Genomic DNA, 25135 nt, shown 5'->3' on the forward strand with positions numbered 1-25135 from the left:
TCTCCCCCTTCTTAATACTTTAGGTGCCTGGTCCATTTGGCACTGGTGGCGTGCCCATCAGTGGTTACGCCATGTTGCAACACCAGATCAAAGCAGTGCATGAGTCAGCGCACCAGGAAGAGAAGCAAAGGCAGGACCATGGTAAGAAAGTAAAACTATCCTCGTTCAACGCTCACATTTCCTGTTGCCTTCTCAGTGCTCTATCCTCATTGTTCTCTGCTGCTGCTGCTAACAGTGAACTATTTATAGCCTATATTTTAGGACCCATTCATTTTTATGTAGTTTCATAAAAATGTTTTTATGAAACTACATGTTTAGGGTGCTCTGGACTGTCGTAATGTTCTTCAGCCTGAGCCAAGATTTTAAAAAAAAAAAAAAAATCCTTCTGCGTTTAGTACTATATGAACAGAAGTCTTGATTTACACTTCTCTTGAAATACCTTATGAAGAGGGGGATTTGGGGTTTGTGTTTTTTGATGCCATGTGACTAGAGGCTGTCAGAGGTCACTTCTGCCTGACCGTCGATTTAGTTCACCCATGCACCTTCTGAATGGAGAGCAGTGAAGCCAATGGGCAGACTGTATTACAGCTTGATTTTGCAAAGCTTTTAGCACCTTTTAGCGTGAGTGCCATGAAGAGGAGAGCAGCTGTCAGTAAACGACTGAGCTTTGAAACCACAGTATTTATTACACATAGTAGGTTTTAGCGGGTACGTGTCCAGGTGGCGGTGTGGCTGTCAAAAATGTGCATCCATTCTGGGTGGTTATCTTCCCTTTGTCCTTATGCCTGTACGCTGCAGGTAAACCCTTACCGTACATGCCTTATGACATGATGCTGGCTGTGGACCAGGAGACCCACTCCGGTCAGCCAGGCTCTCCTTACAGACTCTCCCCCAGGGAGTTAAGAAAGGCCTCACCTGACCCCAACGCCCCCAATGTCTCCTGCTACAGTGTGCCACCAGGTAAAAGCACACATTTTCACCTCCTCCTCCCAACCCTTTTTGCCTCCTCCCATGACCCTGCTGATACAGGCAGGCCTTGTTTGACACCCCTTTTCTATTTGTGTTATAGATTTTTTTGACTCCACTGGTAGTGGAATATGACATTGTCTTCAAAAATGTGCATACATACTAACTGAAATAGTTAAAAGAATGAGGTCAGTATATGAGGCAACAGGTTAATGTCAGACACCCCCCCCCCCCCCCCCCCCCAAGACCCTGCATGAGGTAAATGAGTATTCTGAATTGTGAATCATTTTGTGTACTCTATACTAGAGTCCAAGAGTAAAAACGTGGAGCTAGCAGTGAGCATGGTAGGTCCACTTTAAATTTGGAGTGGAGATGAGGATTGCTGTGGAGCTCTTATTCCTGTCATGGGATGTGACCGTGTTAGCACTTGTGTATTACTCAAGATGTATCTTCCCAAGTCCAAAGGTATATGTGTACACATTAGCATTTAGCAATGTACAGGAAGTGTGCAATCAGTGTTAAGGTGAAATGAAGAAACCTCTGCCCAGATATGACCATCCATTGCTTTTGCTAATATCTATATCCTGCATATCTGAAGTTCTCTATGTCACGTTTCTTTTGTTTTTTTTTTACACTCTGTTATAAAGTCATCCTCTCTGCTTGTAACGTTTTATAACCGGTTGGATTATAATTTGCTTATTTGTGAATGGATCAGACAGAGGTAACACTTCTTTGGCTCCATTTGTTGTGTCTCAGAAAAGGAGCCCACTTCCAGTGATAGTTGCCCTCTGATCTCCGTGACATTTTGTGTATTTGCTTTACATAAGTGAGCACATTAAACCATATTTATAGGTTTCTTTATAATAATTTCATAAATGATATCATTTTAACTATTGGTGATTTTCATTAATCAACGGTAAAAAAAAAAAAAAAAAAAAAAAAAAAATGACCTAACCATGTCCTGTCCACTCTGATGTTCTGTTAGACTGCTGTCATCAAAGAGCATTTCTGCTGTATCGCCCTTGTAGGTGTGCTACATGTCCGGTTAGAATATGGTTATAGTGAATTATGAATCCTGAAATTGAATATCACTGCAAACTGAAGGTCATACACCGTCTGTTTGTTGATGATGATTAACAGATTCACATTTTAATGATGTTGTGACAGCAAATCAAAGCCAGATAAGGGGATTATCCTGGATTTACTACATGCAGATTGACTGTCAGATATTTGCCAGAACTTTATAGAGCTGGGAAGAGGTGCTATGTTTTACTTCCTCATTTCCCACGTGTGGGACTAATAAAGGTCATCTTATCTTATTTTCCATCTTATAGGATGCATACAAAAACTTCTGCTGTTACTCCCCCCCCCCCCCCTTGTTTGTAATCTGGGGCAAGGATAAAATCATGTCCATCCGAATTAAGTTGTTGTTCCTGAACTTCCTGAGCATGAATGTTAATGCCTGACACACAGTCCCTTCTCTGCAACAGAGGCTTATAAATTCGTCATAGAGTGGCTTGTTTTCTTATCTGTCCCTGCATGAGCCAGCAGCAGGATGACGCCCGTGCCCGCTGGAGGAACTCTCGCTGCCATTTGCATTTTTGATAGAGTGCAGAGTGCATGCTGCTCTCCCTGCAGGGAGGTTACTCCCGGTCTGTGTGGGTGCATGTTTGAGGTGTGTTATGATTCATTTTGTCTATTCAGCTGTCCCAGGAGACAGTCAAGTAGACAGCGGGCATGGGCCAAAGATACCACAGGCTGAAGACAGGCTGTTAAATGAGGTCTTCTCTGCTTACTTCGCCACTCAGTGGAGCGTTGTCAGAACAAAGCTTAATATTTTATCATGAAGTATTTAATTTGGAATAAAGCTTAAAAAAAAAACAGTATGTTGGGTGCACTGGTTTGCTTTTTTGATGTTATACCCAGCTGTTTTAATCAGTTATCTTATTTCCTTTTCTGTATTTCCACCAGTCCTTCACCCTGCAACTACCCAGCTGGTCCAGAATATACCAGATGGAGGCCGCATGACGTTCAGAACCATTCGACCTCCCAACATTCCCTCTCCTCCTCCACTCATTCCAACTACCAAGCCCACAGACAAGCCTTCCTTCATCCAAGGAGGCTCCATCTCCCAGGTGAGGCACCTGGGGTATGATGTTTGTGCTTTACCAGTAGACTAGCTGTTCTCTTACACCACTGGGGAGAAATCAGATTCTTTAATAATTTATGTGAGCTCTGATGTAAGATTAACATATGTAGGTTTTATAAATCTTTTTGTCCATGACAGGATCAACACTTTAATTTTCAAACTATTACTATATTTATCTACTACACTGTTGATGGTAGAATAGGACAGTTGATCCCATCTTAATAAAATGAACTGCTTTATTGTTTCTGTGTACCCAGTGAGCTGACTTTGAAATATGTTCTGTGATTTAATTTCCAGGGAACTCCTGGCACATACCTGCCATCCCACGCTATCTATGGGCCAGAGGGAACTAAGAGCAGTGTGGGCTCCATCTCTCTGGGTCTGCCGCGGCAGCAGGATCTTAACAAGCCTGGTAGGATAACAGGCTTCATGTGACTAAGCTGTTTATCACTTCTTCTGTTCATATAGAGCTGGCAACATTGGAAAACCAAGCATGGCATGAAAATGAATGCTTTGCTTTCAGTGTCAGAAAGCAAAACATCCAGATCAAAGGACGTTGCTCTTTAGAAATTCTGTCACAGTTGACATCTGAGGCATCGCACCTACTTTATGGCATGGTCTGTCTGTTTTACTATTGTCCCACACAGAATTCTGCAAATAGAGAACTGGAGTTCCTGTTAGTAGAAAACTTTCTCAAGCCTTATAGTCTAGTTATATTTTGTTTCTCTCTGTAACTCTTTAGGAGCTGCAGTTCCATCCATACAGGATTGTAGAGGCAACCCAGCAAAGGCTGGCGAAGGTCTGCCTTTCAGAGGCTCTATCACTCAGGTAATGAATGGATGAAATGAGGCTTTGTTTTTTTGTTTTTACACTTCATGGGTTTTTTTTTTTGTATTTATAGAACATTTCTTTGCTCTCCCCTTAAACAGGGCACACCAGCTCTGGCCCAGTCGAGCATTGCTGCTGACCTTCTGAAGGGCACCATCACAAGGCTTGCCACAGAAGACCCAAGCAGCCCAGACAAAGCTAGGGGGGAGCAGCTGGCTAAAGGTCACGTCATCTATGAAGGCAAAAGTGGGCATATCGTGTCCTATGATAGTTGTAAGTGCCTTTTATTGTCGATATTGCAAATAGCAATTTTTCTTTGTTTGGCACACACATGTGTTATTATATGTTTTATTGACCAGTAGCCATCAAGAACCCCAGGGAAAACACCCGCAGCCCCCGAACAAGTCATGAGCTGAAACGCACCTTCAACATGATGGAGGAACCCATGGGCCGAGGACACACGGGCAGAGACGGAGCCCCGTTGGAGGGTACTGCTTGTGTGTCACTGAATATACACACTGTCCTTGTTTGTCTTTTCTGTGTCAGGGGCTCACGGTGCCTGTTTCTGTTTTTTCCCCCCTCAGGGTTAATTAGCAGAGCTTTGCCCAGAGAAAGCATTCATGGAGAATCTAAGGAAAGACCGGTGATCACTGGATCCATAATGCAAGGTAGCTTACTGTAAAGTTGATGCATCACTCAAAGTCACATGAACGAATAAGCAAACCTGAAATAACTTCAAATCTTTCCAGGGACACCAAGAACTGCCGCAGAGACTTATGACGATACTATGAAATATGGAAAACAGTTAAAGCAGGAGAGCCCGCCTGCCCGCTCCTTCGAAGGGGGTATTGGCAAGGGCAAGCCCTACGAGGGCGTCAATACGATTAAAGAGATGGGTCGTTCTATTCATGAAATCCCACGACAAGATTCTGGACAGGATATGTGCAAGACTCCTGATTTGCCAGACAGAAGGGTTTTGGAGGGCTCCATGTCACAGGTCAGACAGAGCTGTGATTCCAGCCACTGTTAAACAATTTACTTTAATGTTTTTGAAATTTAATATATGAACTCCACAAAAATACAAAACTGATTTTTTATGATGAATTGATAACTAAACTGTTGTTTTTAAAACCCTTTACCAGATTCACAATCTGAACCAGCCCACCATCAAACACAATGTCAAGTCCCTGATCCCCAGTCCCACTAAGCTGCCACACAACATGCCCCAACTGGAGGCCATGGAACGAACCAAATACGACGAGGGTAAGGGAGTACGGCACACCTCTGTGGTCAACTCCACCACCTCTGTTCTACGCTCCACACACCAGGAGGCCAGCAAATCCCAGCTTAGCCCAGGCTTGTATGAGGACGCCAATGCTCGCAGGACCCCTGTTAGTTACAGTACCAACCCCATGTCTAGAGGATCACCTATGCTGGGACGAGCTTCAGAGGGTATATTCCATAATCATTTTATTCACAGTAGAACATCAGGTTCTCAGTTATTTATTAATAAACATTATAACTCTTACAATTATGGAGTTGGATAGAATTGAAGTAGACATTTATCTTTCCCTTACCAGATGATCTTATTTTGTCGAAAAACTATAGTAGTAATTAATACACAATGTGCACCCAGTGCTGAGGGCACTGGATAAGCTTTTCTTTTTTCTTTCTTTTTTTTTCCTGAGAAAAGTAATGAAATGATATTAAGTTGTTGCTTCAACTAATTAGATAAGACGTGCGTCTCTCTCTCTCTCTCTCTCTCTCTCTCTCTCTCTCTCTCTTCTGAAGGTGGGATGGGGTCTGCAAAGTCTGCTTCACATGAAAGAAAGAGCACCATGACACCGACGCAGAGAGACAGTGTCCCAGCCAAGTCCCCAGTGAGCGGTGGTGACTCTGTACCCTCTCATAGCCCCTTCGACCCCCATCACCCCCATCAAGTGTACAAAAGCCATTTGCCTCCACATCTTGACCCCACCCTGGCCTTCCACAGAGTGCTGGATCCTGGTATAGTGTTTAAAGCATTTTTATTCTTTCTACCGTCACCATGTGAATAATGAAAACCTTGATTCTGAGTAAACTGATGAAAGCAACTCAGGCTTTCTATTTCATAAGCATAACATGTCCAGGATCTTTTACAGCTGCTGACGTCAGCAGTGGTGATCTGTATCAGTGAGCCTTCTGTTCATGGGCTTTTTTGTTTTGTTTTGTTTTGTCCTCTGCTACAGCATTCATGTTCCCCAGGCAGCCATCCCCAACAGGCTACCATAACAACTACCAGCTGTACACCATAGAGAACACACGGCAGACCATCCTGAACGATTATATCACTTCCCAGCAGATGCCCAGAGGACTGTCACCGCGGGAACAGTCTGTTGCTATCCCTTATGCACCCGGATCTCGAGGTATGGCCCTCCGATAGCTGACTAACAGCTGTGGGCAGGAGGGGTAGTAGTATGCAGGCTGTGTGCTTGTGAAGTAGTGGCAACCTTTTCCAGACGCCCAGAAGCAAATGACCTAGACAAATTCTGCTGATTTGTTCTTTATATTGGGGCTGCAAATGATTCGGCTACAGCTCAATTTATACATTTTGTATAGTCATGCAAATCTCCATTTGCTGAGTGGTTGCCTCTTACAAGTTGACCACTATTCCACTCTCTTTGCAGCCCTGTTGCTTATTGATCAATTTGTATTTGGAAGCACTAACAGATGAAGGTGATGGGTTACAGCTAAGTGTAGACGGTGTTCATACATTCAGAAATTGATGGATTGGTTCTTGTTGTTCACCGTTGGCCCTTTGCTTCTGTCTGTAAAAGGGATTATTGATCTAGCCCAGATGCCTCCAACTATCCTGTTGCCTCACCCTGGGGGAACAGGTACTCCCACTTTGGAACGCATCGCCTACCTCACTGGACCTCAGCCCCCTTTCCCTCCTAGAGCTTTCAACCCAACCTCCATGTCGCAAGGTGAGGACCCCTCCCTTCCCCATCCCTACACCCCATGTGCCCTTTATCTTCCTTGCCACGATCGCCGCTTCTGTAAAAGTGCAGCTCTGTGCTGGCCTGATGTGGCAAAGGTCGGTTGTGCTTGTCTGGTTACAAAAGTTAAGTTTTACTGAAGTCATGCTGGGAGTGATTTCCCATAAAACTGCCTGACCGTTGCACAGCGCAGTTGATGTCCTTGTTTTTGTTTTTTTGTTTTCTGTTGCACAGGAAAAAACAAACAAAACATAAATAGCCTGCACTCTGTTTTTTTATTTTTATCCTATCGCCTAAACCGATTGTTTTAATATGTAGATTCCAAAAACCTGGTGATGAGCTTAAAGAGTTGAGTTATGTGGTCTGTAGTTGTTCTTATTTTTCAGTCCAGGTAAGTTTAAGAGTTTAAAGCAGCTTTAAAGCAGCAGCAGCACAGTTTCCTGGTTTCATCTGAAATGGTACATCTGGCCATTTCAGAACTTGTCAGCAAAGCTAACATTTCTAAAGGAAGTCTGCTCCAGCATTTTTCTAGCAGGTGAGTCGAGTCTTTACATTTTGTCTGTGGTGTCCTTGTTCTCTTCAGGTCACCTTGCTGTTGCCAATGAGAGAGAACGGGAGAGGGAGCGTGACCGTGATCGGGAGCAGCAGGAGAAGGAAAGGGAAAAGGAAAGGGAGCAGAGGGAGAGGGAACATGAGCGTGAGCGGGAATTAAGAGAGCGAGAACGAGAGCGAGCCAATGAATACATGCGTGCAGGTGAGTCATTTTTGAGTTTAGAACTCGTACAGTTTTGGAAATCTCATTCTGATGTTTTTAGTCCCTTCAGTATAGGAACCTGTGCTCTTAGGGCTTTTATTTTGAAACACTGTTACAGTAAAATATTTATGTGTGTCCTCAAGGCGGACCAGAGCAGCCAGTCCGGCCAGGGAGTCGAGGTTATCTGCACTCCCCTTCTCCCTCACACAGACCACAGGATGTTGGAGTTCCACAGCGGCCAAGCATCTTCCAGCCAAAGAGTGTCATCACCTCTCTGATGTAAGCTTAAAGCTACTCTGGGTCTCTTTTCCTCTAGCTCGCTAAAGATTTTTTGCACATGCATATTTTTTTTATACATGATTACATTTTGGGCAACAGCATGACATGATAACTGTGTGAGCCACTTCTTTATGCTAAAAAGTCTCCTCGTTAGACTCATTTGATGCAATGGAATGGAAAAATATTTTACATGAGCACATGTTTCTGCAAATATTTTTGACGTGATCGAGTTCTTATTTTCTCTTTTAGGCCTCTTTCAACAGCTATATCTGCACCACAGAGTACCGCCCGCCACAGTACTGCAGCTGATGCTCTGGCTGCTTTGGTGGACGCCGCAGCTTCTGCTCCACAGATGGACGTGGTCAAAGTGAAGGAGAGCAAACATGAACGAGATGACGATATGTCTTCAGCTCGGCGAGCATCCAGCCTGTCTGAACAGCAACAACAGGAGACAGAAAGGCGATCTCTGCATTCACCGTATGGAGCTATGTCTCTGCCAGGGAGTAAAGCCTATCCAGCTTATTCTGAAAGCACTGGTGTTGGGGTTAAGGATAAGGGACCTCAAACAAAGTCCCGCATTGAAGAGGAGCTTCGGACTCATGGAAAGACGACTATGACAGCCGCCAATTTCATTGATGTCATTATCAAACGTCAGATAGCCTCGGACAAAGACTCGCGAGAGCGAGGCTCCCAGAGCTCGGATTCATCTAGCAGCTGTGAGTGTATTGGATTAAAAAAGAGAACTATTCAAGCTTCACATAAATGCTCTGTGATACCGTAACATCTGCAGTTGCATGAAAGGATAGGTGTACATAGAACAGTACATCTCATGTGTAGTAGAGCCTGACCAATATATTGGTAGGGCTGATATGTAGGCAAATATTGGCTATTTTCCTACATATCAGTATCTGCAGCCGATAAATTAAAATTTAAAAAGAGATAGGAGAAATGCCCTTCAACAGTGTTGGCGTTGCAAAGTTTAGGAGAAGGAACTTTCCAACTGCCCTGTTGGCAACAAGTGTTTGGAATGCTACAGACACCACAAGTAGCAGAGTCAAGCAGAGCGTAGAAGAGCAATCATTGTCACAGCATATTAGGCCCCTCCATAGTGTACTGGTTAATACATTTGCTTCGCAAGCAAAACGTTGTTGGTTCAAATCCAGCCAGACACACAGATCCCCTTTAGGTTTACCTCAGGAAGGGCATCAAACAAACTTGCAGCGCTACCGACTGTAACAACCTCTTGTGATTAGTAAGAAGCTGAAAGTAGCCTTATTGTCATATTATCTTAAGGACTCAAAAAGACACATACGTTTGTGTTAAGTTAATGTTCATTGTTTTTTTCTTTAACTCACCAAATATTGCTATCAGTTTGGCCTCAGTCAACAGTAACTCTTTGTCCATACTTGTCCCACAGTGACATCCAGTCGCTATGACAACACTGGTGGTGGAGCAATTGAGGTGATCAGTCCAGCTAGTTCCCCTGTCCAGCCTCAGCAGGACAAACCAGAAGATGTGCAACAACAGGCATCGGGTATGAACATCCTAACTTTGGGGATATTCCTTTTTTTATTTAAACCAGAGTGATTTTACTAATATTCAAATATAATTCAAGTTATATTAAAGATATTCATACAATGGATTTTTTAAATGCAGTTAAACTCTGTCACACAATCGCATACCAACTGGTGCATTGGGGAATTTACAGTATCTTATCCTAAAACTCTTCAACTCAGACCACTAATCTTCTGGTTAGAGAACGATACCCTTGATTACTTGTTGGGGGGTGGTTGAAGATTTGGCATGAAAGGCTAAAATTAGCTGTGCTGAGTAAACATGCCATACCTTGAATGGCTTCACCGACTAACCTTGTGATTTGAGACTGTCTAGTCCCCAGACTGCACTCAAAAGTTATTTTTGTCACCTGAAAGCAGATGTGGATCATTTACTTTTGGCATAGTCTTTTGGAGCCTTGCCATCTCATCACTTCTCACTTCACCATGGCTCTCTCTAAAACAACTCTGCTCTGTCCCTGGTTAACCTTTCGCAGTTGGCATGCGATCTTATGACATGAGTCGATACCGGCAATCAGGGGAGCCACCACAGTCCAGTTCCCAGCAACTTTCCTCCTCCCAGGCTGACAGCTACTCACAGGTCCCCAAAACTCATCGAGTCATGACCTTGGCAGACCACATTTCGGTAAGAAATGCTGGAGAGCACAATGGCCTGCAACATCAAAAATAATGCAGCACATAGGAATTTACCATGTGCACCAGGTAATCACAGCTAGCTAACTTGGTTTTGTGGTAACTCCCTGTAATGCAGCACATCATAACACAGGATTTTGCCAGGAATAAGGACCCTCCTCCAGTCTCCTCTTCAGCCTCTGCTGCATTCCAGAGCGTTGTGCCACCTGTGTCCTCTTCAGGTCGAGGCAAAATGCCCAGTCGCTACAGTCCTGAGAATCAGGTGCAGGCCCAACACCACCAGAGACCCTCCAGCAGAGTTTCCCCAGAGAACGCCTCCGACAAGCCCAGAGCCAGGTACTGAATGCCTGAATTAATTAGAATGAAACCAATTTATTTTCTGCCATCTGACAAAAATTTGCTCTCTTTCTCCTCTTCAGGCCTGGCAAGTCTCCAGAGCGAGGAGGCAGGCCGATGGAGAACTATGAACCCATCTCTCCACCACAGAGCTACCAAGGCATGGACAAACAGGAGTCAGGTGGACCTCCACCCCAGCGGCGAGAGGGTGACAGCTCAGAGATTAGGTACAGGAGCGGCTCAGCTTGTTTGTTTGATAATTTGATTTTATAATGATTCAGATTTAGTTTTGATGTTTTTGAAGGTTTGTGTCACTGTTTTGTCTGACTCCTTGTGTCTTTTTTTGGTTCAAGGAGTGACTCACGGTCCCCAGGGAGTGTTAGCTATCTGCCTTCCTTCTTCACCAAGCTGGAGAACACCTCACCAATGGTGAAATCGAAGAAGCAGGAGATCTTTCGTAAGTTGAACTCCACCTCTGGTGTTGGTGATTCTGATGTTGGTAAGTGGGTATTCTCTTATCCTATGTTAACCTAAATCCTTCTAGCTCTTTATGCATGTGAATTATTAAAGCGTTTTGAACTCGGTTTCTTCTAAACCAGCTTTTTTTTCACCAGTATTAATTGTCTTGCAGGAAACGCACAACCAGGAACAGAGATTTTCAACCTGCCTGCGGTTACCAGCTCCAGTAAGTAGCAGCATATTTTGTTCAGACACACTGTGTATTTATGCCGATTCTCTCTCACTGTATTGTGCGTGTGTGTGTGTGTGTGTGATATGATTTTTAGGCAGCATCAACCCCAGGAATCACTCCTTTAGTGACCCAGCCAGTAATCTGGGTCTGGAAGACATCATCCGCAAGGCCTTAATGGGCAATTTGGAGGACAGACAGGAGGACCAACAGGGTGGTGTAACATCCAACACTGGCAGTGACCCTCGGCAGGAGGCCAGTCCATCTCCCAGCATGGGTAAGCAGGAATACCCCCGCTATTGTAGTCAACTTTGTGCCCTTTCTGAAGGACTGTGGATAATGTTGATTTACCTCTACCTCTTTGAATTCAGGTAAGCAGAAGCAGGGAAAAGCCAACAGCCGGAAATCCAAGTCTCCTAACCTGGGTCAGGTCTACGGTGGAGGGGAGCGCCCCTCATCAGTGTCCTCCGTCCACTCTGAGGGAGACTATCACAGACAAGCCCAATCCCAGTGGAGCTGGGATGACCGACCCTCTTCCACAGGTGCACTGTCCAGTCTCTACTGTCACTTTACTGTTTTCTACTCATAGATCTTAAATGATTCTATTCCAGAGTAAGCTCAACCTATTAAGCAGCAACCTTATTTTTTCTTTTCCTTCCTGATGTTTACTTCCCAGCTAGATTGTTAGTTAGCTTGTTATTGTGAGAGCCCTCAGTATCATTCAGCTGCTTCTCTAGGTGGTGGGCTGTCTTTTTTTATAGACTCCACAGTCTTGGACACCAGTTGGTGACAACCTTTTACTGCTCTCGACATCTAAGCAGAACCTGCAGCAGGTGGAGAACTAGTTCTTGTGCATGCTGAAAAAAACAGAATAATGAATTAATTGTTAATTCATTGTTAATGAGTTCTTCAACAAATTCTGAAAGTCTTCCCCTGGCTCCTCGCTTCCTGCTGCGCCCAAACCAGCTGACTGACACTCAGTTTCATTTCCTCATTCATAAAGTTGCTGTGAAAGGTGCAATTGAAAAGTTTCATTTGCAGAGATTTTTGGTAGAGTTTTTGGTAGAAACTAAAGTCATGTTTATTTGCTATTTTTTGTATGTAACACGACTGCGTTCACAGTTATTTAGTCGTCACTATTATAAAGATAAAGACCAAGATTACATCTCAGATGTAAAATCTGTAGTCTCAATTTTTCTAACTGTGTGGACAGAAATGCAGCTATAAGAGTGTCATGCAATTTTTCTGAAACATTAAATGTATTTTAAAGTGACTTTTTAAATGCAGTTGCAGACACTCTAATTGTGTTCTGACTACATTTCATGTTGAAATTTGTTCACAGACACATTACATGATGTGAAACAACATTTTGAAGTACACTGTGTGAAATCCAAACTTAAACTCACCTTAATCTGAAAATCACCTTAATCAGGTCTCCTAGAACTGGATCCATGTCATAAATTCCATAACGGATCAAAGCAGCTCAGTAGACCATGTTTGGGTTTCAGTTAACTAGCATGGCCGGATTTAAAACTGATAAATTCTTAGTGGGTTATTTTGTCCTTACATGATCTGTATTTCTTATTTAAAATGTGTCATCCTACCAAAATTACATGTAAAGTTTATGTAACTAAAGTGTTAAATGTAAAACGCCAGCTCTGGTCAGCCTTTCCTGAATCAGAAACTCGGACATCAGCTCAGGGTTTATGGTTTGACTCGGAGTTTGTTGAACCTGCTTCCTAAAATATGGCCCTGGCATCATTTCATCTACATTTTGCCCACTCGTGTTGTTTTCCTTTTTCCACAGGACCCATCCAGTTCCCATACAACCCGCTGACTATGCGCATACTGAGCAACACACCACCCACTTCCATAGCGTCACCCTCCATACAGAGCCAGCAGCAGCAGCTGCAGCAGAATCCAGCTGGAGCCCCTGGCCAGCGGCGAGAGTGGCAGTCTTTGCTGTCGGAGCAATACGAGACCCTGTCTGATAGTGATGACTGAGCCCCGCTTGCTTACAGCTTTATTAACCAGAAGAGAGGCCTGCTCTTTGGCTTGTCTGTTCACGCCCCTCTCCTGGAACTAACCTCGCTCACTGGGGAGTGCAACATGTAGATGGGGTGTTGTCCTTTTTATTTTTGGTGCTATGGCGCCCCCTGGCTGTTGGCTGAGAGTACGAGCAGCAGCCTGTGACAGGAAGGGTTCTCCTGGACGTCGCTTGCTTTTGGTCCAGAAGCACTCGTCCAGCCTGTTGTGGTGGGGGAAAAAACAAACAAAACTCAGCTTGAGGTGATGACATGAGATGCAGGAAAGATAAAGAACTTAATATGTAAAAAAAAAAAAGACAACAGAAGAAACTATTTCTGAATTTTGTTTGATTTCTGTAAAGATATACCTTGTCTTTAAGAAGATCATTGTATGTAAATAGAGTAACCTTTTGCAGTGTTTTTCTTAACTTGATTATTTCTTATTTTAATGTCGCTTTTAAATTGATCCACTTTAAATGGAAAGAGTGTGGGTGCGTTCTTTAATAACACAGTTGGTCTTGTGTAGTCCAACATCTCCCACCCCTCCAAACCCTGTCACCCAGCACACACACAAACAAATACTTTTACCATTGCAACGGTAAGAGAGAGAGAGAGACCGGACCTGTGGTTTGTACTTGACCATGAGCAGAGCACAGAGACTGTGCCACCCTGCGCACCATCCACCAAGCACCACCAGAGCCTGAACGTTGCGGACATTAGAGGAGAACAGACTAACATTTCAAACAGCATTGGTATCTGATAACTGTCTTTATCACACAGCGGAGATGATGCATGGATTGTAAGCGTTGGATGGTAGTGATAACCGCTCACCCTAGACAGAGAAATGTCTTCAAAACAAGTTGAGAACACTGGTGTCATAGCAGAGAGACGAAAAGTCTGATATAAGCTTAATTTCGCCAGAAATTATATCATTATGACTACTCTTGGACCCCGACTGAATAATGAAAGTGAGCCAATATGTTTTTTTTTTGTTTTTTCCTTCTTCTTCTCCAAAAGAGCTATGTGATGTGTCACATGTAGCTGTCTCTTTGCAGTTTCCAAACTGTCCAGAATGATTTGTTCTGCAATGTCGTCATGGTTTAAAAAGAAAAAAAATGTCAGGAAGTTGTGTTTTTTTAATGCTTTTGCCATGCCTTGTGACTTGAGAAAGAAGGCAGCTTTAACTAATTTTCTCAGAGATATATGTTTGTGTTTAATGTTTGTATTTGTTTCTGTAATCCCTCTTTTTTTTAATTATACTGTCCTGACAAAAATCTGAACTCTGTAAATTGTCTTTCTATTACACACAAAGACAAAACTAACCAAACTTAAAAAATGGTCTGCACCATTGTTGCACTTTTTCCTTTTCTTTCTTTTTTTTTTTTTTGCTTTGTAGCATTTGACAACAAAAAGCATACTACCTGCTGTGTAACTTATTCATCCTCCAGCCTTGGAGTATACTAAAATGTGCTTTAACTTTTCCTACTACTCACAGAAATTTGCCCCGATTTTTTTTCTTCCTTGTAGCTGGTACAGGAATCTTTTTGTTTAGTGTCACACTTGCATCACAATTGCAGTTTGAACTGTATGGTACCATTACATGTTTAGGCATTTGATGTCATGAAGATTCAAATCCATGACCACTTAATCTCTGCTTTCATTGTGTCACACAACAGGCATAAAGCTTTGAATATGAATTATACTAGGTCAACTATAATACACGGCAGTAAACTTTGTTTTAGATATGTGGAAAAAAAATATTTTGGCTTTTTCAGCTTTCACTCTGCTCAGTTAACAAACCCATTCTGCTCTAAACTTGATATTTCCTTTGTTGTTGCTTTTTCTTTCATTTTTTTGATTTAAAATTGTCGTAGCACATGTTCAGATTTTTATTTTCTGTCATTTTTTCTTCTTCAACATCTTTGCTAATTCATCCCGTTTAGATGGGGTGTTATTTGTTTACAAATGCAATGACAAAAAGAAAAAAAAGTTTACAAACTTGAATCTTAAAGAAATCCGACATGAAGCCGAAAAAATATTGGAGCATCTTTTCAGCTCTCTATCAAACACACAGTGGTGTTTTTGGGTTTTTTTGCTCTTTGTTTGTTTTTTTGTTTTTTTTTTGGAATTGAGACTTGAAAACCCGTGTAACCTATGATGTTGAAATGCAATGTTTGTATCGCACAATGTCTCTCAGTAGGCTATTACAAGAGTTCAGACCAATCAAATAAAGTGGATCAGTTCACCACTGAAAAATGTGCCGATCCTTGAGACGTGTGCAGTTTTTTGTTTGTTTGGTTTTTTTCCCTTCTCTCTGGTTGTGCACTGGCAGTTACACGCACTCTTTGACGCATATTGCAATGATTTATTTGTCAGGTAATCCAGTATGAAATGGAAATTAATGCCAGTGATCCCTTGTAGGTAAAAGTTGGGCAAATGCAACAAATATATCAGCTATTAAGGATTCCCAGACTTAAATTGAAGGTGAGAAGGCAAAAATGTTAATTGAATTCCTACAAATTGAAAAATGAAATGTGTAATTAAAGCCGACACCAACACACCTGAGACTTTGGTAGTGCAGTTAAAAAAATGTTGTTCAATTACTGCTGCCTAATAATTCTGCAGCATTCTCTTATCAGCTCTTGTCAGTTTGACCTTTTAATCTACACATCTTAACATGGACTGTAGAAAAAGTTATGTATTGGCTGACTGCTTCTGTGTATTATTGCACTCAGTAAAGTTGATGGCCTTAAAGGAGGTCCCTGTGGTGACAGTTATAGACCCAGTGTGTTTGAAACCTTTAGCTGAGATGCCACAGTGGAAGTGTATAACAGGTCATTCTTGCAGTAGGGCTTCTTTTTATTCATGTGTGATTCACACACTGATTATTTGACCTGTCTTACCAGAAAAAGTGTAGGTTGTCTAATGAGATTTGTTTACAGATTTTTTGCAACCCATTGTGACAGAGCACGTTAAACACTACGGTAGGCACAATAAATCTGTGTGTGTGTGTTTCACTGTGTCTGGTGTGAAATGGGTCTGTTTGACTACTTACTGCTTATACCAGAGCTAAATGTCCAATCGAAAAAAGCTTTGCCGATCTTATATCGTCTGCCAATAGCACACTGTTTTCTTATTGAATATCTAAATGACTTGAGCGTTTTAACCCATACGAAGAAAGGAAGTGGAAAGGGGTTTCAAGTTTCATGTACGCGGACGCGTTGAACTTATTTTCCTTTAATACGCCGAGTTTAAAAAAATCTATTTAAAAAGAAAGAAAGAAAATGCCTGTGTGACATCGCAGATATTCATATAACGAACTCAAAAGCAGCCTTTTCTTCCAAATAATCTCCTCGAAACAGAAAAATGTGATCTACGTAGGAGTTTATTTTGGAGGAAAGCAAAACCACAGCAGGGTAACACGGGAAGTTGTAATATTTTCGTGGAACCTTATTGGCTGGAGCAGTCAAAGACATCCTCTAATAAGTGGTGCGAAAATGCGCTCGTTTTTACCTGCAGTGGCCGAACAACTTTTCCAAGACATACAGAAAACATACCAGGAGGCTTCTCAAAGTAAGATGAATATGACGAAGACAAAAGTCTGGACATGTTTCGGTTTAATTTAAACGTAGATTTAGCATTGCTAGCTAACTGTTGGTTAAAGCAGAATGTGACACGACTTTCATTCAAGGCGCACTCCACATATAATTTCCTCCTTTTCTGTGAGGACTAGTTAACTTCCAGTAACTGAAACGCAGCTGGCAGCGAGCTTTACTTTACCGTGCTTCACAGCAATGTCAATGTAGTAGTTGTTGTGAAACCTCATAATTATGGCCCTGCTACTTAAAGTGATGCACTTTTACATTTTGGCAGTAGGAGGCGCTGTTATCACACACATAACTTTAGCCCCAAGCTTCCCTCCATAGATAAATTGCTACAGGTTTAAATTTACATGAAGCTTTTTGACATACCATAGTTTGATAAAGGCAGCTGCGTTGCAATACACACTTTATTCCTACCACAAAATGGACCATCAGCCAAAAACCCCAAGCATCTATGGAATTATGGTCTGTTTGTCTGCGTATTTGACAGAAATCTGTCTTTCTTACCATTTCTAACTAAACAAAACAGGTATATTAGACTGTGAGAAATTTACGTAATATTGGTTTTTGTTAGCCCACGATGCTATATAGAAATTATAATATATACAGCATATATATGTTATCATATATGCTGTAAATGAACAATATGTGAACCGTATCAACGTTTTGTGTATATTGTTCACATGGTTTAAGGAGCTTGGAAAGAAACGTGTCTAGACGTCTTTAATTTTCTTGAAGACGGTTCACCTCTCATCAGAGAAGCTTCTTCAGTTCTAGGGTCAAATGGTGGAGTACCAGATTTAAGCCATGTAGGAGTATCCCCCCACGAGGGACAATGGACCCCCTAATGATCCTCTACCTAATCACATGAGCCAAGGTGTGAAAATGGGTGTAGGTCACAATCAGCCAAGGTTTCGGGTGAGCTCATTGTGAAACCTGGCCCCACCCTATCATGTGATTTCCTGAGGTCAGATGGCCCAGGATGTGAGTGGGCATTAAGGCGTCTGGGAAGGTATCTCAAAACTGGATTATAGATGACAGACAGTTGGTGTCGTAAACCACCACCTCTGTTCAAAGATGGTCGCTCACGGTGGAAATAAATGGCTTCTTTTACTCCTCTTTCACAACATCTGTTTTCTCTGTCCAAAATGTGAACATTTGCATCCTCGATGTCCTTTAGATGCAGATGGACCGCCAAGTCTTGTCCCGTGGAGGTGGCTCTTCTGTGCGTTTATGAAGTGGCTGTTTGGTCTCTCCAATGCCGCGGTCTGGACATTCCTCGCTGCACTGTACAGCATACACTACATTATTAAGTTTGTGTTTAGGATTTTTGTCTTTGGGATGAACCAGTTTCTGTCTAAGTGTGTTGCTGGGTCTGAAGTAAACTGAGATGTCGGGCTTGGAGAAGACTCTCCTGAGTTTTTCCCGATACACCAGCTTCATAGGGGATGACAATGTTATTGCGTTTGTCTTTCTTATCCTCCCTAGCTGGTGTCTGATCTTCTTTCCTGTGCATCTTTGCTGACTTGATGAAAGCCCAATTAGGATAACCGCATGTTTTGAGAGCTTCCTTTACATGTGTGTAGAGCTGGGCGATATGAGATTTTTTCATATCATGATATGTTTTTTTCATTTCAGGCGATAACGATATCTATCACGATATAAGCCAAATAACTATTTGTAAGATTTAAATGTGCCGTTGCTCACAAGTAAAATGTGAAATAATCAGCAGCTTGTTTTGATTTAAATATTTATTTCCCATAATAAGTTCAACAGGGTAGATGTACTTAAGGAACATGAGACTTTTTCAGATAAATAAAGGCAAATATTGCAAACTACACAAAAGGCAGCCGCTAAAGCGTTTAAGTTTCAAAATAGAACAAACGAAACAGACTAAATTGTCAATTCCACTTAGAAACAAAATATTAATTCTAAAAATAAATCTTAGTTTGTTTTACAGAAGAACAGACAAAACTGACTAACTTTTGTCAATATCAAATAAACTGAGAACTAAAAGGAAATTCTCAATCTCTCCTTGTTGTATAGCTGAGCTTTTCAAACAGTTTTAACAGTTACTTTAGTCTGACAAAAGCCGAATGACGAATTAGCGCTTCCAGTCAGAGACTGAGGCTACGTCCACACGTACACGGGTATTTTTGAAAACTGAGATTTTCCGTTTTCGTTTTAAAAAATAATCCCGTCCACACATAAAGGCAGAAATGAAGGAAAACGCTGCTATGAACATGCCAAAGCAGCAGGTGGCGCTAGATTCCTAACCGTGTAGAAATGTTGGCCAATCAGAAGTCTAGAAGCCTCGGTGGGAAAAAGTAAACAAAGCTGGGGCATAGAAGCAGAACCGAGTCGTATGTGTGGAGGGACAGTAACTGTGTGTATATGTAAGCATTTAAACACTGCAGAGAGTAGAATTAACAGTAACAGTATTGTAGAAATTCATTTCACCGAAACAATAACGTGGCGCACAGTGTGACGCATGCACCAGTTTATTGTATTTCCAGACTTGCTTTCGGCACAATTTACAGTGCACGCTACTCTGTTTTTTGTCAGACTTGAAATAGCCGAAATACCTTCACACTACGGAACTTCTATGGCTCTTCCGTTCGACAATCTCTCCGGCATTGGAACCGTCATCTGTTTTCTCTTCGGTCACGCTCATTTCCTCCATTACCCGCTGGCTGCTTCCCAAACAAACACACGTGCGGCTTGGCACTTGTGCTGTATGTAACAAGTCACACGACGTGACGCTGCGGCTGTGATTGGTTCGGCTCTGCGCTACTGAATTTGGATCGGCTGACCTTTTTTTTTTTTTTTTTTATTTTATTTTTTTTTTATTTTAAGAGAACAAGAGCGGCGAGGTCTATCGCGATAGCTTAATTTCTCTATCGAGTAAAAGTTATATCGCGATACATATCGTTATCGTTCTATCGCCCAGCTCTACATGTGTGTGTTCCTTCTTTATCCCTCCAGGCTTAGAGGGAACATTATCTGCCCGATAATGTAGGGTCCTGATTACTCCAAGTTTGTGTTCCAGAGGGTGGTGGGAGTCAAAGAGGAGGTACTGGTCCGTGTGTGTGGGCTTCTGGTAAACTTCAGTGTTGAGGTTTCCATTCTCTTCAATGCGCATGGCACAGTCCAGGAAAGGCAAACGGTTATCCTTTGTGTCTTCCCTGGTAAACTTGGTATTTTTATCCACAGCGTTAATGTGAGCAGTGAAGGATTCCACTTCTTGATTTTGACCCAGGTGTCGTCTACATATCTGTACCAGTGGCTGGGTACTCTTCCTTTGAAAGAGCCAAGAGCCTTCCTTTCCACTTCCTCCATGTAAAGGTTGGCTACAATAGGTGACACCAGGGAGCCCATGGCACAGCCATGTTTTTGTCTGTTGAAACCCTTGTTATATTTGAAATATGTGGTGGCCTCCATAAACTATATTACATTATTTAGTAACTATGGGTTGTACTTTAGCCAAATAAATGGCCAAACTGAACCATGAACTCCTATTTTAAGCATTGGTGTGTTTATTTTTTATTAAAGGCATGCCCATGCAAGTTAGAAGGTTGACACAAAGCCCATCTGAGGCAGTGCCTTGCCCAAGGCCATCTCAACAGTTGTTTCATTTTACCTGCATTAAGGTTCATTACATTTGAACAAATCAAATCAAATCAAAATCAAATCACTTTTATTGTCACATCACATGTGCAGGCACACTGGCACAGCACATGCGAGTGAAATTCTTGTGTGCGAGCCCCACAAGCAACAGAGATGTGCAAACACAACAACACAAACGAGCAAAATACAAGAATGGCCAACCTGAAACTAATAAATATATGTACAATATATAATAGTGTATGCATTTCTGGATGTGTATACTAAATATTTTCCTACGTGTGTGTGTGTGTGTGGTGTGTGTGTGTATGCACATTTTTACAAATTAAATAGTTAAAAAAAAATTAAAAAAACAAATTAATAATAATAATAATAATAATAATAATAATAATAATAATAATAATAATAAAATATATAAAATATACAGAGTTGAATATGTGCAAAACAAGTGGCATTTATATACAGTGTGGAGTGCAGATAGCCACATGGGCAACAGCTTGCCTCCATGCTCATCTTTCTATTCCAGGAGAAAACATAGCCAGAAAACATAACACAGATAATGCTCTAAGTGCAAAAAATTACAACCCTTGATTTGATAGCTTGGAAAACCATCTATAGCAGGAATGACTTGAAGTAATAATTTTCTCTATGACACTATTAGTCTCTCACATTGATGTGGAGGAATATTTTTGTACTTTTTGTCACAACAGTGCTTCACTTTATTGTGGTTTGCATACATTTCTTTAAGTACAGCTCTAGTAGTCTCACTTCTTATTTCAATCAGGTTGATTTTTGGGGGGCTTTGATGGGTCAGCACATTGATTCTTTTCTTCTTCAGTCTTTCTGTTGGGTGATTGTTGTGTTATATCATGCAGTTTGGGCCAAACTTTAGCTGTCTGACAAATGGCCGCACATTTGACTCTAGAACACTTTGGTATAAAGAGGAGTATGGCTGCCACGATTAGTCAACTAGTCACGATTACGTCGACTATCAAAATCGTCGACAACTAATTTAATAGTCGACGCGTCGTTTGAAGCTTTGTAAGATCCCAGAGACGCAGGAATAAGTAGCAGGATTTAAGAGTGTAATAATGGACTGCAACAGAAGATAGCAGCACTGCATGTACAAGGATGCCAGCTGCCGTTAAACCCAGAAGAAGAAGCAGTGTCCGGTATAGTAGCTGTGTCCAAATTCAGGAACCGCATCCTCCTGTGCCCGCATTTGTAGGCCAATTACGTTACAGCGACACGACAAAGACTGTTCAAATTCGAAGACTCTGACAAATGCGGCTGACAAATGTGCCCTTCATTTCCCCAGATTTGAAGGATGGGTCGGTTGTATACTTCGTTGCCCGACCTTTTCGGAGATGTCTGTTACCCACCAGCTTGATAGCTAGCCGGGGTTCAAGGCTCACTTAGAGCCGGTGAGAATACCGGGCTGCCAGCAAATTGTTTTCAAACCCACCGCCGTCTTTCGCTACTCGGGTTAAACATGATATATATATAAGTCACTTAGATAAAAATGTTATTGTTTGGCTTTTTTCAGTATATTATTTCTTCCTGAGTAAATCGGTTAGAGTTATAGTTTTTACACAGCTGAATAAACGTCAAGCAGACAACTGATTATCAAAAGTGTGAGATAGGGCTGGGCCATATTATACTGTTCATGGTAATACTGGTACAATGTTAGGAAACGATAAGAAAATGAAATATCGCGATAGAATATGGGTAAAACGCGCATGCGCAGTGCCTTTGTTTTCATACGCACATGGCCGAAAAAGCATGGCAGCAACGGAGAATGAGAAGGGAGAAAGCGGATCGTTGAGTGAAACAGATAAACCAGAATTGGTTTGTAAAAATGGTGCCGCTTCAGTGATGTGGAACTGGTTTGGTGTTTGCCTGTCAGATACCCACCAAAGCACTTTTTTTTTTTTTTTTTTTTTTTTGTGTAGAACATGCACGCAGGCCGTTGTTATTGCTGTATTTGTTGGACTATGGTGCTCGTAAATCTCGGAGTAATCTGGGTCCTAAACTCGTCTCCTTCAGTTCCCAAAGTCAAACAAACACTGCAGCATCACTTAGAGTTAAAAACTGTCTAAATTCTTTCATCTTTAATAAAACGATCAGCATTGCTGCTTTACCAGGTGTAACTATGAAGTTTAACATCCAGGCATCCATGAAAACAGAATGCATTACATTTAACGGAATTAAAAGTTAGCAAGAAGTTAGCAGAAGTTAGGTAACTAGCTAAACTAGCGAGCTAAGTATGATATAACATGTTCTGACTGAGAGATTTAAAAAAATAATAATAATAATAATTCAAACGTACTGCTCTGCTATCACTTCCAACATAAATGAAGACAGGAAACGTTCGTAGGGTTACTGAAGTTGGGCTATGTGCTAGGTGATCGCTAGCGACATAGCTATGTTAGCATAACATAAACAGTGAAGCTGGAGGATGAACGCTAACACTTTTCCACTCGATAAAAGTTAACGTGAGGGTTCCTGATGGTTAGAGACAAATGCAATCGCATGGTAGGATGCTGTAAACAGACCAAACTTCAGTCAGGAGAACAACTGAGATAATCCATCCACAATAGAATGTTAGTCATCAATATACTGCAACAACATGGGAATAGAGAAGCTGTGATAGAATACAGCATTAATGAATCAATGGTACAGAAGTGGAGGAAGCAAGAAGAATCAGTTGAATAGTTTGATTTATCTGACTGCTTTGTTTTGCTTAATGTGTCTTATAATCCCATGCACCTTATGGTCCGAAAAATACGTATTTGACTTTTTTATTTGGCACACTGCAGTTTAATGCTGCAAAGCACCAGTTTTTAACTTCAGTGGATATTATACATGGTTATGGTGAGGATATGTCAGCCAATTTCTACTGGAAATGCCTTTTGGTTAAACTTTCAGCAAGGAATTTGCTTTTGCACTGTTAAATTTTTATATAGCTTTAATGCATATAAAAAAACAGCTGCTTGTTTAAGTGAAAATAAATGGATGGGGGGTTTTTGCGCTAGTAAAGTTGTGGAGTTGTATTTTGTCTCGCATCAATTATTGTCAGTTATATACCGTATTTCCCGGACTACAAAGCGCACCTGAATATTAGCCGCACAAGCTAAAATCAGGGGAAAATCCTGTTTTGTACATACATTAGCCGCACCTGACTAAAAGCCGCAGGTGTTTCAATGTTGACTTATCATATGTAAGAGAATATGCACAAAGGGAATTGTCAGGAAAGAGATGGCTGTTTGGAGACACACCCCTTTTATTAATATTTTGAAAAACAAGTTATGGGTACATATTTGCACAACTTTTTTGGTATATGTACAAGTAGCGGTAATTACAAGTACGAAACATGTACTGTGCTTCATAAATGAGTAACAAATGTAGTACATAACAATAACCTACAGCACACCAGAAAAATAGATTCGGACTACCTTTTAGGCTCAGGTGCAGTGACACGGCTTTAACAAGAAGAAAAGTCAGTCATTCACCACCATCTTCCTGCGCACTAAAACCACCAAAGTCCTCTTCTCCAGTGTCGGAAACGAACAGGCTCAGGATGGCTTCGTCATCCACTCTCAGCTTCTTTCCTTTGTTGTCACTTTCAAAACCAAACAAATCCTCGTTGTCAGTGTCAGAGTCGAACACCCTCAGAAGGGCCGTGGCAGTGTCCTCCTCTCCATCATGCAGCAGTCCAGCCCTTCGAAATCCGTTGGTGATCGTGGATGTTTTCACACTTTTCCACGCTGTCAGATTCCACCGGTGGAGTTGAGCATAACTTGCTTTTCGCAAGTTTATTGCCGCTTGTCATCCACGCCTCCGGCTGAACGTGTAGCGCTACTTTGAAGTTTGTTTTTCGCGCTACTTGTACGGCACTATGTTGCCTGGCGGATGGACATGTGACCAACATACCACTCTTGAACCCCGATACTGTGTGTCTGATCACATGCCCTTCCGCCAGGCAACGTAGTGCCGTACAACAGCGGAACAAACAAAACAAATCGTCTCACGATATGACAAAAATCATGGACAATCCATAGAAAAGCCGCACCTGACTAAAAGCCGCAGGGTTCAAAGCTTGTGCAAAAAGTAGCGGCTTATAGCCCGACAATTACGGTAGTTATCGCAAATTTTCAAATATATATCGTGATAAATATTTTTGACCATATCGCCCTGCTCTAGTGTGAGATGCTCGAGAATATACTCCGGAGTCCTGTTATATTTTAGATAGCAAGGAGCAGACTGCTGAGTTTATTAAACTCCACCGAAACAATCTGCAGATTTCATTAAAACTTAATAAACTATCATCTTGTCTTTATTTTTAGTTAGCACATACATTAAACACTTAAAGTTGTAAGCTAATGATAGTTATATAAGAGCAGATGCATGCTGGTGCAATAAGCTGTACGTTTTACATCCAATGGATGCACGATCTGATTAGTCGACAAATCGCAAAAATAATCGGTGACTAGTTGACTATCAAAATAATCGTTTGTGGCAGCCCTAAAGAGGAGTTCAGGGTAGATTCAGTAACTGCAAGGTGTTCAGGTTTTGTGGCTGCAGAACAAGCCCAAATCTCCACCCCTCCACCACCGTGCTTAACAGCTGATATGGGCTGTTTGTCATGCTTTGTTATTCCTAATTGTACTGTGTAATGGAAATTATTTGAAACAGCG

General features: G+C 41.7%; 2 protein-coding genes across 8 annotated transcripts in view; both read left to right on the plus strand.

The window, feature by feature from the left end:
* The window catches only part of ncor1 (nuclear receptor corepressor 1), a 62155-nt gene extending 46679 nt beyond the window's left edge, over positions 1–15476 (plus strand). For 2 of the 7 annotated variants that reach the window (XM_085420075.1, XM_085420077.1), the window contains exons 22-46: positions 24–141; positions 799–960; positions 2938–3101; positions 3413–3527; positions 3858–3943; positions 4045–4216; positions 4303–4431; positions 4528–4611; positions 4693–4940; positions 5086–5395; positions 5735–5950; positions 6172–6348; positions 6760–6909; positions 7505–7675; positions 7819–7954; positions 8204–8670; positions 9372–9488; positions 10005–10153; positions 10280–10497; positions 10581–10724; positions 10851–10996; positions 11129–11182; positions 11283–11462; positions 11557–11727; positions 12993–15476. In XM_085420075.1, the coding sequence (XP_085276201.1) occupies positions 24–141; positions 799–960; positions 2938–3101; positions 3413–3527; positions 3858–3943; positions 4045–4216; positions 4303–4431; positions 4528–4611; positions 4693–4940; positions 5086–5395; positions 5735–5950; positions 6172–6348; positions 6760–6909; positions 7505–7675; positions 7819–7954; positions 8204–8670; positions 9372–9488; positions 10005–10153; positions 10280–10497; positions 10581–10724; positions 10851–10996; positions 11129–11182; positions 11283–11462; positions 11557–11727; positions 12993–13189 (4281 nt within the window). In that variant the 3' untranslated portion in view covers positions 13190–15476. The remainder of the gene's footprint in view (positions 1–23; positions 142–798; positions 961–2937; positions 3102–3412; positions 3528–3857; positions 3944–4044; positions 4217–4302; positions 4432–4527; positions 4612–4692; positions 4941–5085; positions 5396–5734; positions 5951–6171; positions 6349–6759; positions 6910–7504; positions 7676–7818; positions 7955–8203; positions 8671–9371; positions 9489–10004; positions 10154–10279; positions 10498–10580; positions 10725–10850; positions 10997–11128; positions 11183–11282; positions 11463–11556; positions 11728–12992) is intronic. The other 5 variants (XM_085420076.1, XM_085420081.1, XM_085420078.1 and 2 more) reach the window with 4 other exon arrangements.
* Positions 15477–16670: 1194 nt separating this feature from the next.
* The window catches only part of zswim7 (zinc finger, SWIM-type containing 7), a 36172-nt gene continuing 27707 nt past the window's right edge, over positions 16671–25135 (plus strand). Inside the window, exon 1 of the mRNA XM_085420097.1 lies at positions 16671–16785. Within this exon, the coding sequence (XP_085276223.1) occupies positions 16710–16785 (76 nt within the window). The 5' untranslated portion in view covers positions 16671–16709. The remainder of the gene's footprint in view (positions 16786–25135) is intronic.

The sequence above is a fragment of the Rhamphochromis longiceps genome, linkage group LG10 (assembly GCF_057381845.1).
Source record: "Rhamphochromis longiceps isolate RC_006_pf linkage group LG10, R_longiceps_female_GT1.1, whole genome shotgun sequence".
NCBI classification, from domain to species: domain Eukaryota; kingdom Metazoa; phylum Chordata; class Actinopteri; order Cichliformes; family Cichlidae; genus Rhamphochromis; species Rhamphochromis longiceps.